This window comes from Loxodonta africana, chromosome 12, assembly GCF_030014295.1.
Source record: "Loxodonta africana isolate mLoxAfr1 chromosome 12, mLoxAfr1.hap2, whole genome shotgun sequence".
Classification (NCBI taxonomy): domain Eukaryota; kingdom Metazoa; phylum Chordata; class Mammalia; order Proboscidea; family Elephantidae; genus Loxodonta; species Loxodonta africana.
In genome coordinates, this window is record NC_087353.1 from 89,233,215 (window position 1) to 89,245,431 (window position 12,217).

General features: G+C 56.4%; 1 protein-coding gene across 2 annotated transcripts; it reads right to left on the reverse strand.

The window, feature by feature from the left end:
* Positions 1 to 574: 574 nt before the first annotated feature.
* Positions 575 to 10,395, reverse strand: MYL10 (myosin light chain 10). 2 transcript variants are annotated; one of them, XM_064294921.1, is made up of 7 exons: positions 10,380 to 10,395; positions 9,664 to 9,719; positions 9,112 to 9,187; positions 8,032 to 8,136; positions 3,205 to 3,283; positions 1,030 to 1,078; positions 575 to 673 (listed from the first exon to the last, which is right to left on the reverse strand). In XM_064294921.1, the coding sequence occupies exons 2-7, from the start codon at positions 9,697 to 9,699 to the stop codon at positions 575 to 577; spliced, it is 444 nt and encodes a 147-aa protein (XP_064150991.1). In that variant the 5' UTR covers positions 9,700 to 9,719; positions 10,380 to 10,395. The 2 variants fall into 2 exon arrangements, with proteins under 2 accessions (XP_064150991.1, XP_064150990.1); XM_064294920.1 differs by lacking the exon at positions 10,380 to 10,395 and having other exon boundaries at positions 9,664 to 9,825.
* Between the last annotated feature and the right edge of the window lie 1,822 nt (positions 10,396 to 12,217).

A 12,217-nucleotide genomic window follows, 5' to 3' on the forward strand; every position in this document is an offset into this window, starting at 1 on the left:
AGCTCCCTTGAAGTCACCCCCTCGATTCCAACTTCTTTGCCTCCGCCTGGCTCCTTGCTGCCACGTTTCTCCTGGACTGCCAATCCTGCTCCCCACTGCTTCTCCCCCACCACCTTAGCTCCTGCTCCCCCCAGCTTGTCCTCCTCACTGCGGTCTGCACACTGTTCCTGCTCAGGGACAGGTCTGGCTCACCTCTTCCGTGTCCCGGGGCTGGCACAGAATCTGGCGGACACTAGGTGCTCAATATAAACTTCATAAATGAGTGCAATGTCCCTTGGCCCAGCTGGGGATCATTAAAACTGTGAATTAGTTCTAAACACCAGCTCATCAGGAACATTTGAGCAAAGCCAGGGAAGTAAAAAGTTTTGGAAAAACCCACAAGATAGGAATGTTTAGCTTTCTCCCCAACTGAAGCATTAATCACGAAAACTCAGACCTTGTTAGCATTATTTATTCTCACTTCTGCCCCTGTGGAACCAGGGGGCCTTTCTCCTGGCCAGTGTGGCCGCAGGAGAGCCCAATCAGCCCCCTGTATTTGCTGACTCTGAATGGGAGGGACAGCTGTGGTCTCCTTCTAGTCCTTCTCTTCACCGTGGGTGATGACGTAGCACAGGTTCCTATAGTCCAGGTTACCACACACATCTGGCGGGAAAGCTGCAAACATCTGCTTGATCTGAAGAAAGAGCAAGGAGTCAACCTCGACCAGGTTGGAATGGGGGCCAAAGCGGGTGGGGGCTGGAGCGCCAGGTCCTCTGGGTGCCAGGTAGCACCTTCCTCCCTTTCTTACAGATGGACCATCAGGGTGAGGGGCAGAGGGGCTGGGCCAGCAGGCCAGGGCCCTACAACCACCCGCAGCCCAATTCTTACCTCTGTAACCCTACCCACTCCTTGCTTGTTCTCAACCACGGAGTCAAGGAGGGAGATCAACTCAGCATGGAAAGGAAAGGGATCTCAGGGGTGGGGCAGGCCTGCAGGCCCCAGGAAGACCCTCCACGGTGGTGGGAAGGACCTCAAAAAGGCCAAGCTTACCTCCTCCTCGCTGAACCTGTCTGCCTGGGTCATGAGCTTCTCCTTGATGCTGCTCAAGGAAGAGAGACAGAAACTGCATGCTCAGGGGGAGAGCTTCCCCCATGTGGCCATGCAGGTCCCCGGTGACGAGGGCAGGTGGGCGGGGGCAGCCCTGGCCCAGAAGGACACCACCTGGGCTGGCCCTTGGCTGGCCATGTGGACTCGGGTAGGCCTCATCCATTCTCTGCACCTCAGTGTCCCCATCTGTAATGTCAGCTCTCCTCACTGGGTGGGGACCAAATGAAATGACCGAGGAGCCTGAAACGACCTCGAGAGCCACTTTATCTTCTCACTGTGCTAGTAATCAGTCTCCAGGTCACTGAGGGGAGGCAACTTTCTTTGCCTCAGTTCTTGACGTATAGCTTGGTATGGCTTCTGACAAGCCCTGAAATCTGCACGGTGCTTTACAGTGTACGAGGCACTGGCACTCTACAGTGAAGGGCCCCGGAGGCCCACCCAGGTCTCACTTGTCCTCACTGCCCTGGGAAGCGAGTATCTTTAGCCCCCTTTGACGGAGGGGGAAACTGAGGTTTGGGAGGGGGTTGATTTGCCCAAGGTCCCAGAGCGAGGTAGTGGCAGGAAAGCAGCTGCCCCCAGGAGCCAGAGCTGGCCTGGGGTGCAAGGAGCAGCAGAGGAGGGCGTGGGAACCACATTTGAGTCTGTGTAGGAGGGACTGATGCCCCCACGTGGTTGGAGGGCCCTGAGGGCTCACAGGGGCTCCATGGGCAGGCTGGGATCAAAGGACTGAGCAGGGCCCCCCTACACCCAGAGTGTCCTCTGGCGCCGGCAGTGGCAGGCCCCACTAAGGACCGACACACATTTTCCATTATTTATCTTACTGCGGGACAGTCCCAATTTCCAGCTCTCCAAATGGGGACTTTTCAGGCTCTGTTTTTGCAAAACACACTGAGCTGTGAAGGGCCTCCGCCAGAGCCTGCCTGGCCGCCTGGCCGGCAGCCCGATTTCCCAGGTCCCATATCCTGGCATGCGGGTGAGGGGTGGTGCCTCCAGTTCCCAAACTGGGTCCCCAAAGGGCTCCTCTCAGTCTGCCCTCATGCTGGTGGGAGTGAAGATGGGTGACAGCAGAAAAGTTGCCCCAGGCCACTCCAGGAGTGTCCCTAGTATTCCCCCAGGTCCCCAAGGTGGGAGTGGGAGCCAGGGACCCTGAGGGAGGGGTGAAGAAGAAAAAATCCTCAGCAGCCCCTCCCCTACCCCAGGGGAGTATGTGACTCACAACCTGGAGGGGGCAGGGGGTTCACAAGAATGTGTGCAGAGACTGTACCTCCATGATTCGATTATTACACGGAGCCAAATTATCCTCAAAACATAAAGGCCAAAGCATTGTAGTCTTTGACCAGGAAGCCTGTGCCTACCAGCCTAGTGAGGCCTTGGAGGGGACATGGGGATATTTCAGAAGTCAGCTTGGCATCCCGCCCCTAGGCAGGCTGCCATGGCCCCCATTGCCTCTCTGCCTCCTATGCTTTCACTGGCCCTACCTAGGCTCCCAGGTCAGCAGGCCACCCAAGTCAGTGCCTCCAGAATGCCAGCCCAGGAGCCCACCAGACAGCGCCCATGGCCACCTCCAACTCAATGCACCCCTCCTCACCTCCTCCAGGCTAGCCTCCAGGTGGTCCCCACCTAACTCCTTCTCAGGCTTGCCAATGCCCCGGGACAGACCCAGGATCCATGACCCAGTGTGTGAATCACCCTGATGCAGGCCCTGCCTACCTCTCTGTGCTCAGTCTCTGCACCCCAAATCTGCCTGCACCCTCCAGCTACAGCAGACATCTCCTCATAGACCCTGCATGCCCCAGCCCTTGACCCTTCACTTGCTTCCATCTTCCAGGCTCATCTCTGCCCTCCCATCCCTACCACTGGGAGGCCCTTCCCAAGTGACCTCACACTCCCTATATACTTTAGTTGGGGGACTGAGGCCCAGAGAGGGAAAGGGGCATCAAGCAGAGAGCTGGGCTGGTCAGTGGCCCCCTGGCTCCCGGCCAGACGTTGACCAACCTTGGCTGAGTTCTGGGTGGGGGAGGGGACTGTGCTGCCCCCCCACCCTGCCCCCACCCCAGCTCCTTTATCTCTTGAGCCTTTGGGGGAGAGAAAAATCAAAACCAGGGGGAGGAGACTTACAAATCAGCCTTGATGAAGCCTTTCCCCTCAGTATCAAACACCTTGAAGGCATGGAGAATGGTCTCCTCGGGGTCTGTGCCTGGAAGCAGCACACACAGGGCAGGGAGAGCAACAGGGTAAGGAGGGTCCCACAGAAACAGGCCAGAGCTGGGCAGGGGCTGAGGTGGGGCCAGTCCCATGGCCCCTGCAGAGGGGAGTGCAGGGGAGGGCTTCCTCCCCTACTTCCACTCCACAGGTAAACAGAGCCCACTTGAAGGAAGTGCAGGGCGGTTCAGGGAAAGTCATAGTAATGATAGACAGCACCCTGCACAGAACTGTGAATGGCCCTCACAACTGTACTTGAAGATCCTGCCTGAGCATTGACTATGTGCCAGCCACTGTGCTTATCCTCCTAAGAACTGTCCCTATTTTACAGACGAAGAAATTGAGAGGTTAAGTCACTTGCCCATGGTCTCGCAGCTGGCAATTGGTAGGGCCACCTGATGCTGCCATGTGATTAGTGAGGTCCTCAGGGCAGCAACTCTGGGGTTCCTTACCCAAGATGTGCATAAGAGGCTGTGAGTGGAGGAGAAAGAGCGCTGCCCTGGAGGCAGAAGGCTGAGGCTAGGGCAGTAGGGTTGCAGAGGCCTGTGGAGATTGCCAGGCCAGAGGAGCAGGAGGTGGGGTCAATGCAGCTGGGGTGGGGGGCTAGGCAGCAAAGCTAGAGCAGCTCTGATTTCCTCACTTTCATGGGGCAGGCTTTTGGGAAAGACATCTTTAGAAGAGATGGTTCTGTTGCCTACATCCAGCCCCTTCATTGTACAGATGGGGAAACTGAGGCACAGAGCGAGGAAGGGTTTTACCCAAGGCCTTGCGGGCTGTATGAGGGACAGCAGGGGCTGGACCTGGGCCTGTGACCCTCACTGGATGCTCCTTCCTCTCGGTCCTACTGCAAAAAGGCTTTGTTAATGGGAAACAGAATGATAAACATGAATCTATCCCCTTTTTCCCCCATGAGGCCCCAGAACAACGCTGTGTGGCAGGTATTGACACTCCCAATTTGTCAAAGAGGAAACTGAGGCTCAGAGAGGTTCTGTGACTTATCCAAGTTCCTACAGTTAATAAGGAGAGGCAAAATTTCAGCCCACCTCTGTCTATCTCCGGAGCCCCTGCTTTCTGCCACTCTGTGCTCCTGCTCACAGCAGGCCAAGCCCCCAACAGACTGGGTCAAGGCCTCTGACCTCCTCCATCAGACCAGGTCAAGGCTCCCTGTATCTCTCCCACCAGACGGATAACGGCTGCATCAGACCAGATTGGGACCACTGTGTCTCCCCCATTGTATCAAGTCAGGGCCTCTATGTCTACACCATCAGACCAAGTCAGGGTGCTCTATGTCTTCCCCATCGGACTGGCTCAAGGCCCTCTGTGTCTACCCCACCAGACCAGGTCAGGTCCTCTGTGTCTCCCTATCAGGCCAGGTGAGGGCCCTCTGAGTCTCCCCCATTGGATCGGTTTAAGGGCTTCTTTGTTCCTGCGGTGCAGTGAATTACTTAATATGGCAATTTTAGCCATGGTCTTGTCACTCCCACAAAATGATTGGGTGGGACTATGCAAATAGGGTGCGTGTGGCCCCCAGGGGGATTGGACAGCCTGCTAATAATGCAAATAAGGTGTGTGGAACACTTGTGGGGGTGGGACCATACAAATTAGGTGTATAGAACCCTAACAAAAGATTGATCAGTTTTGCCATCCCACTAGGCTTAAAATGAGCTCCCCCAGAGGCAGAAAGGGGTCCTCACTACCATCAAGAAGAACAGCCAGAAGCGGAGTGTATCCTTTGAACCTTGGGTCCCTGTGCTGAGAACCTCCTAGACCCAGGTGACAGAGAGAGCTATAATACTGGAGACAGCGCAAGATGATGAAAATCAGCAACAGAGAAACGGCAGCAGCAGAACCAGGAGACTGGCGCAAGATGGCTGCAGTGGGCTTCCCGGCCCATGGAGCGAGGTGGCTACAGTGGGCATGCCGACCCACAGAGCAAGAGAGCTGAGCGCCTTGGGGGAGGAGGCTTGCTGGCACAAGTGGGATGCCTCCGGGCACTTGTTGGCAGAGCTAAAGAGCGAGCTGTAACAGTTGCTGAAGCGGGGCAGAGGCCAGGCTGAGGGGCCCAGAGAGATCTGCCTGTGGGCATGGCCAAGAAGCTGTCCTGACCAAAAAACTCTATTCTGAGTTGTTCCTGATCCTGAATTGTAACCTGTTATTTCCCTAATAAACCCCATAGCTGTGAGTATAGTCTATGAGTTCTGTGTGGCCATTGCAATTAATTTTCGAACGCAGCAGAGAAGTAGAGAATGTCACTGGAGAGACGGTTGGTGTCAGAATTGGTAGAACGGTTGGAGGGTGAAGGTATGTTTGACCTCCACCTCAGAGCAATCAGCCTTGGGCTGACACTGATCTTGACTCTCCTTCCCCCTTGTGAAGTTAAGGAGGTCTGATGCCACTGAGCCATTTTTACACTGCCCCATCAGACTGGGGACTTCTCCAGGGCAGGACTGTGTCTGGGTCACTTGACGTCTCTGACAGGTGCCCATAGTAACCATATCCTGCTGGCCTGCAAGTTCTTGGTGGGGAGAGTTATGAGCTCCCTCTGGGCAGGGCAGCATTCGGGCTCAGCCTAGAGTCCAGCTGGGAAGGGCTCCAGGCCCTAATGGTGGCGGGGCAGGCAGAGAGAGGCAGCTCCAGGTGACTGGCCAATCAGTCATGGTGGGGGCCTGGCGTGGGGTCCCTGCCTCCCAGGCCTCAGCTTCCAGCTGTCATTGATGCTTGTATTTGAGCAGAGACCACCCTGCCAGGACAGGCTTGTGGCTGAGGACGGCTGAGTGTGGACTCAGTTAGCTCAGGCCCAGGGACGAGACACTCCCCACAGCCCACCCACTCCCACCCCACAGTTCCTCCCTGGTCCTAAGAGAGGGCCTCTGCTCTCATAAAATGGGCGCAGAGTGGCTGCTTCCCCCATTGCTGATGGGAATCTCATGACACAGTCTCCTCATCCCAATTAGGGACAGGCGGTGTCTTCCCCAGCCCCCGCTCCTGTCCCCACCCACTGGCCACTCATGCAGGCTCAGCCACATTTGCATGACAGGCTCCTCTGGGGCCCCATCCTGGCGCCCCTGCAAAAATGAGAAAAAGCTGCTGCCCTGAGGCCCACGCCTGGTCTGAGTAGCTGCTGCCCCAGACCTACGCAGCTTCAGGCCTCAGTCTCCCATCTGTTAAACAGGTCTTAGGCCATCATGATCTAAAAGGCCTCCCATCGCCCTCCCGTTTCTCTGAGCATCCAGAAAGGGCCCTCCTGCACCTCCAGCTCTCAGAGCCTGGGCCCCCTCTGCCCACCCCTCACACATACAAGTCCTGGGGCCAGACGTGCCACTGCCTCATCCTAGGACTTCAGGCTCAGAAGTCTCAGGCGAAATCCTCAGGCTGGCCAACCCAGCAGACTCAAAGGCTATTTCCCCAGGCCCTTCTGCTGGCCTTTAGCAACTTTTCCTCAGTAAGGTTCCTCAGAATAAAAGATGGAGGCCTATCCATCTGCTCCCATTAAAGTTGCTGGCTGGAGTCACGCTGGCCCTTCCCACAACTCCTATACCCTGACCCAGCCCCCTGGGCTTCTGAGCCACAGTCCCAGAAATAACCCCTAGTGGCTGCCAGGAGCTCTCAGGCGGTCCAATGGCTCTCCTGACTCGGCTGGACAGCCCTAGTTCATAGCTTGCCCTGGAAGGGTTCCTGGACCTCTCTGGCCCTCGGTTTCCTCATCTCTAACATAGAAGGGAAGGTATCGGGTAACAGACACTGTTGGCCTCCTTCTAGCTCCAGGAACAGCTAGGGTATTGTGTCATGACCCCATGCAAGAGTTTTATGTTTTTTACCAAATAAAATTTAGGTAAGGTTGCCCCATTTCACAGGCAAAACTGAGGGCCACTGAGGAACTGAGCCTTGCCCAAGGCCATCCTGGGAGTCAGTGGGAGACACGGAGGCAAAGGGAGCATGTCAGGCAAGGCAGCCCAAGAATGGGATAACAACTTCCACCTCACAGGGCAAACACAGCCCAGTCTGGCTCTTCCTCTGACCGTAGAACCTGCCAGGGAAATCATTAAGGGGGACAGAGATGGCCCAATCCCTCCCCCCCGCCAATTCCCCACCACTGGCCAGATGCTATGTCTCAGGAGAGTGCAGTGGTTAGAGCCAGGAGCCAGGGTTAGAATTCTACCCTGGACAGGTTTTTTTTGCTGGAGCACCTGGAGCTGGTATCCTAACCCCTCTGAGCCAAATCTCTTTATCTGTGAATAAATGAGCACCTTGCTCATTTCCCTGCCTGGGAGGGAGGAAATGCAGTGTCTCCTATGGTCATAGAGCAAGTAACCTGTCCTGCCCTGGGCTGGCCACTGTGGCTTTCAGAAAATAGTGATGATGTCATCCCACCCTAGCACCCTTAGTGGTCTGCCAGAGAGCAGTGAGACGAAGTAGGCAAAATGGGGGCGGGGGGAGGGGGAGGCTGAAGGAGGTGGGGATGGGGTACTGTCTTGATGGTGGACAAAGGGCAATGGGCTTCCCCTGAATTGTCTCAGTGGGTCCCCTCTCAGCTCTTCATGACAAGGGTTATTATAACAGAAACCAAGGCAGGGCCCAGGAAGATGTGTACCCCCAGGACCTGGTATCTGGGGGCCACATCATGTTCCCAGCAGCAGCGAGTGTGTGTCTGTGTGTATGTGGGGGGTACAGGGGTATGTCTGCACCCAGAGCCTGGCCTGCCCACACCATCCCCTCGCCGGGGCTGACAGGAGCCTCACTCACCCTTCAGCTTCTCCCCAAACATGGTCAGGAAGACGGTGAAGTTGATGGCCCCTGGGGCCTCCTTCACCATGGCCTCCAGCTCTTCGTTCTTGACATTGATGCGCCCTGGAGGCAGGGAAAGGTGGGGACATAATGGGGGTCAGAAGGGGCCCTGCCTCCAGGCAGCCCTAGAGACAGGAGCTTCCCAGCTCCCAGCTCTGCAGACCCACCCACCCCCACTCAGCCCTAGGGCCCTGCCCACTTACTGGAGGGCCAGGGCAGGGGGTGACATTCAGCCCACAAGCAACAAAGCACTGCCCTAGCCTCGCCCTCACCTCCACCTCAGCCTCCCTGGAAAGGAGAGCAAGTCAGTCATTATCCCCATTTTACAGAGGAGGAAACTGAGGCCCAGAGAGGCTGAGAGTCTTGAGGTACAAGCTGTGCACAGGGGCTGGAAGGCCTAGCTCTCCCTGGGCTTCAGGTCACGTGCCCCAGGAGGGGTCAGTGAGCTGCTGGGTGGGGAGAGGCTCTGGGATTGCTCATGGTCCCAGTGAACAGCCAGATCCCGGGGGCCCAACACCCAGTCTAGAGGTGACTTGGTTGTGTTCCCTTCCCCCCACTCCTGCCCCCTCCTTAAGGCCCTTCTCTGGGCCCTTAGAGAATGTAAAAGCCTCTTCTGACATCTGAAGCCCCATATCCTTGGGCTCTGCCAATGTCACCAGCCCCGCCCCACCCTCCAGCTTCTCCCCTGCTCTTGAGGGTCCTCACCACACCCCTGACCCTTCCATGCCAGGCCTTTGCACAGGCTGTCCTTGTGCCTGAAACCCCCTCCCCTTCTCTGGCTGGGTCTTCTTCAGCTTTGAGGCCCAGCTCTAACCCCCACTAAACCCCTCCTGACCTCCCAGGAGCAGGTCACCCCTGCTCTGCCCCATAGCACCTGTGCCCCTCCTGCTGGCAGCACCCACTGCCCTAGACTCCCACGGCCCCCTCTTGGCCCCACCCAGCAGAAGCTCCTCTTCATGTCCCTGGGGCCCACTCAGCCCAGCCCACAGTGGTCATCAGTGGTATTTGCTGACTGACCGTTTAACTCAGGTCACCTACCCAGTGCAGCAAACGTGTCCCTCAGGTCCCCCTTGTCAATGAAGCCATCCCGGTTCTGATCCATGATAGTGAAGGCCTGGCAGAGACACGGGCACTGAACAGCCACCACCACCCAAGCCTAGTTCTACCCTGACACGCCTTCCCCAAGATGATGCCCTGCTGTGAACCACTGCCCGAGGAATCTCATCAGTGCAGGCCCCTCTGGCCACCTTGCTGGGGTTTCACAGTCACTGCCTCATTCAGTGTTCACAGCAACCCCACTTTTTACAGACAGGGAAACTGGGGCTCAGAGAGAATGGGCTTATCCAAGGCCACACTGAAAGCAAAGACTCAGGTACAGAGAGGGGAAGGGGTTTCCCAAGGGAAGAAAGACACATGTCTCTAGACTCTAGACTCTGAGGCACCCCACAGTGGCCTCTAGGAGTAATGACATATCCCGCACTCCCCCGCCCCCACCCCAGGGATTGAGGTCTGGCTGGGTGCTAGGTTTGTTAAGCATTTTACATGCATTACCTTAATCCTCCCAACAACCCCATGGGGCAGCTGACCAACCTCCTTAAACTCCTGGATCTGGGACTGATCAAACATGGAGAAGACATTGGAGCTGGCTCCACCCTCTGCTCTTTTCCGGGCTCTTCTCGGTCCCTGTGAGGTACCAGGTAAGGCCTTGCAGCAGCCCTTCTTTTGAGAGGTCAGGCATCCACCCTCCCTCCTTCTCCCCTCCCTTCACCCAGAGTATCACAGTCCTGCATGGCACACCCCACCCTCAGGGCTAGACATCACAGCAGACTGAAGGGCTTATAGTGAAGCCTTGCAGACAACCAGGGTGTTTTGTCAGCCCACGGGAAGAAGCTTGCTGAGTGCCCACCCACAGGGCCAGACAGCTGCCTCCTGACCCAAGCTCCGGATTCTGGAAGGTGAGTGGCCAGCAGTCAGGCTGTGGAGCAGAGAGAGGCATTGTTTCTAGAATCAGCCTTTAGGGGGCTTCCACCTAAGTCTGGAGGGAGCCTTATAGACAGGAATCTAACTCTGGCATCCAGCTGTTTAAACTTTCCCTAGTTCCCACAGGATAACATCTAGGCTCCTTAGCCCAGCAAGGTACCCCCCCAACCCCCCCCATGTCCCTCTTCCAGCGTTTCCCCTCCCACCCACCCCCTACTTTGCCCCAAAGCTGCTTAGAGCTTCGTTCTCTCCCAACTTCTGCTCTTGCCATCCTACTTCCTGGAATGCTTTCCTCCTTCCACCTGGAAGAGCCCTTCAGGCTCAACCCCTCAGTGGCCTCCTCTGAGAAGCTTCCCTGACCTAGGCCCTCTGCCTCCGCCTCCACCTCCACGTCACGTTGCCATCTTGTGCTGCCTCTCCCCACAGCTCCCTCCACACTGCCCTGTGCCCTGTCTGTTTCCCCAGCCAAGTGCAGACCTCCAGGGCAAGCCCCAGTCTCTCATCTCCGGTAGCTCCAGCACTCAACCCCTCCAGGGCCTGGCTGCCAGTGGGGATCAGCCAACATTTGGAAATGGCCGCCCAGAGCAGATGACCCCTCAAGGAGCTGGTCGAGGGGCTCTGACCAGCCCTCCTGCCTCTAGATGTTTCTTTCAGGATGTCATAGGGCCTGAGAGTCCACCACAATTAGGCATTTGCTGGAAAGCTCTCTGGCCCCCGAGACCCCCTGAGGGGCCAACCTTTCCCTCAGCAGCCATCACTAGAGCCCCAGGAATGCTCTGGAGGGGAAAAGAACAGCTTGGGCTTCACAGGGGTAGAGGTGGAGGAGCTTCACATTCACATAGCCCCCTCCTACAGCTCCCCCCCGCCCCAGCTCCTGCCTCCATCTCAGCCTCTTTGCCAAGCCCTTGTCCTCCCAGTGCCCACCCCCCAGGTGGTCTTATCTCCCAAGCAGGGGTTTCCCCTGGCTCCCCTGCACCCCCAGTGCCTGTGTGGTCCCCCTCCCCCAGATCACCCCTGTCCTCTTCCCACCCCTCCCGCTTCCCTTCTGGCTCCTGGGCTTCTTCAGGAGTGAGCAGCACCCGGCTGACTTATAATTAGCTTTTACTGGGTGCTTTGTCTCCACTAATCCTTTGAAAGGGGGCTGGCAGGGCGACTGGGAAGTTATGATGCTGTAAAACCTCTGTAATATTTATAAATCCCTTCAGACATCATAAAGAAAAGAACCTCCCTGCAGAGTTCATCTGACATAATTACATATACATTTCCCTCTGATTAATAAAAAATGATCACTTCCGACTGTGGACTACTCTCTGCCCTTTCTCTCTGCAGACCTCAGCCTCCCCCATCCCCACCTAGCCCCAGCCCTTTCATGTCCATCTTATTAAATGTCACCCTACTGTGTGCCAGGCCCTGGTCTGGAAACTGAAAGGCGGGAAGGAATTCTTCTCTCTGATTGTACAAAAGGGGCCCTGAGGCCCAGTGCCTTGGCCGGGCTTCTGCTCTCCCAGCCAGGGCTTTTTCCAGCCCAGCTGTCTTGGAAATTTACCTTGATAAGGTGCCCCTAAAAAATAAAGTTCCTCTGAAAGGAACACCTCAGGGCAGAAGGGACAGCCTAGCACAGGGAGTCACTCAGCCCTGGGTTTTAATCCTGACTTTGCTGCTCACAGCCTGTGTGATGTTAAGAAAATCACTCTTCGTCTCTGAGCCTCAGTTTCCCCGTTTATAAACCAGGATACTACCTACCTCAAGGAATCCACTGCATCAGGACATTTGTTAAGCACCTGTTCCATGGCCCCAGAGCTGAATCAGACCCCATCCTTGTCCCCAAAAAGCCCACAGTCCAGCTGGGAGAAAGGCAACCAGTAAAGGGCAACGGAGGGAAGAGCAGGCATGCAAGCACAGAAAAGCCTTATGCTACTCGGGACTCAGGGCAGACTCCCTGGAGGAGGTGACTACTGAGCTGAGACTTGGCAACTGAGCCCAAGTGCTCAGGCCAAGCAGGACTAATGGAGGTATGTGAGGCAGAGGAGTAAAAGAACAGCACTGTTGAGGGCCTGCAGAGAGGTCCGCAAGACAAATCCCTGGCAGGCAAAGTTAAGGGTGAGCAAGGAACCTTGCAGCAGAGCCCCACAACAGCCCCAGAGGAACCCTGCTGACCTGCCCC

Excerpts from the sequence above, each read along its gene's own strand:
- MYL10 (XM_064294921.1), bottom strand. The coding sequence starts at position 9,699 with ATGTTTGATCAGTCCCAGATCCAGGAGTTTAAGGAG. Across the intron at positions 9,188-9,663 it reads AGATCCAGGAGTTTAAGGAG|GCCTTCACTATCATGGATCA; the intron begins GTTGGTCAGCTG and ends TGTCTCTGCCAG. Across the intron at positions 674-1,029 it reads ACAGGTTCAGCGAGGAGGAG|ATCAAGCAGATGTTTGCAGC; the intron begins GTAAGCTTGGCC and ends CTCTTTCTTCAG.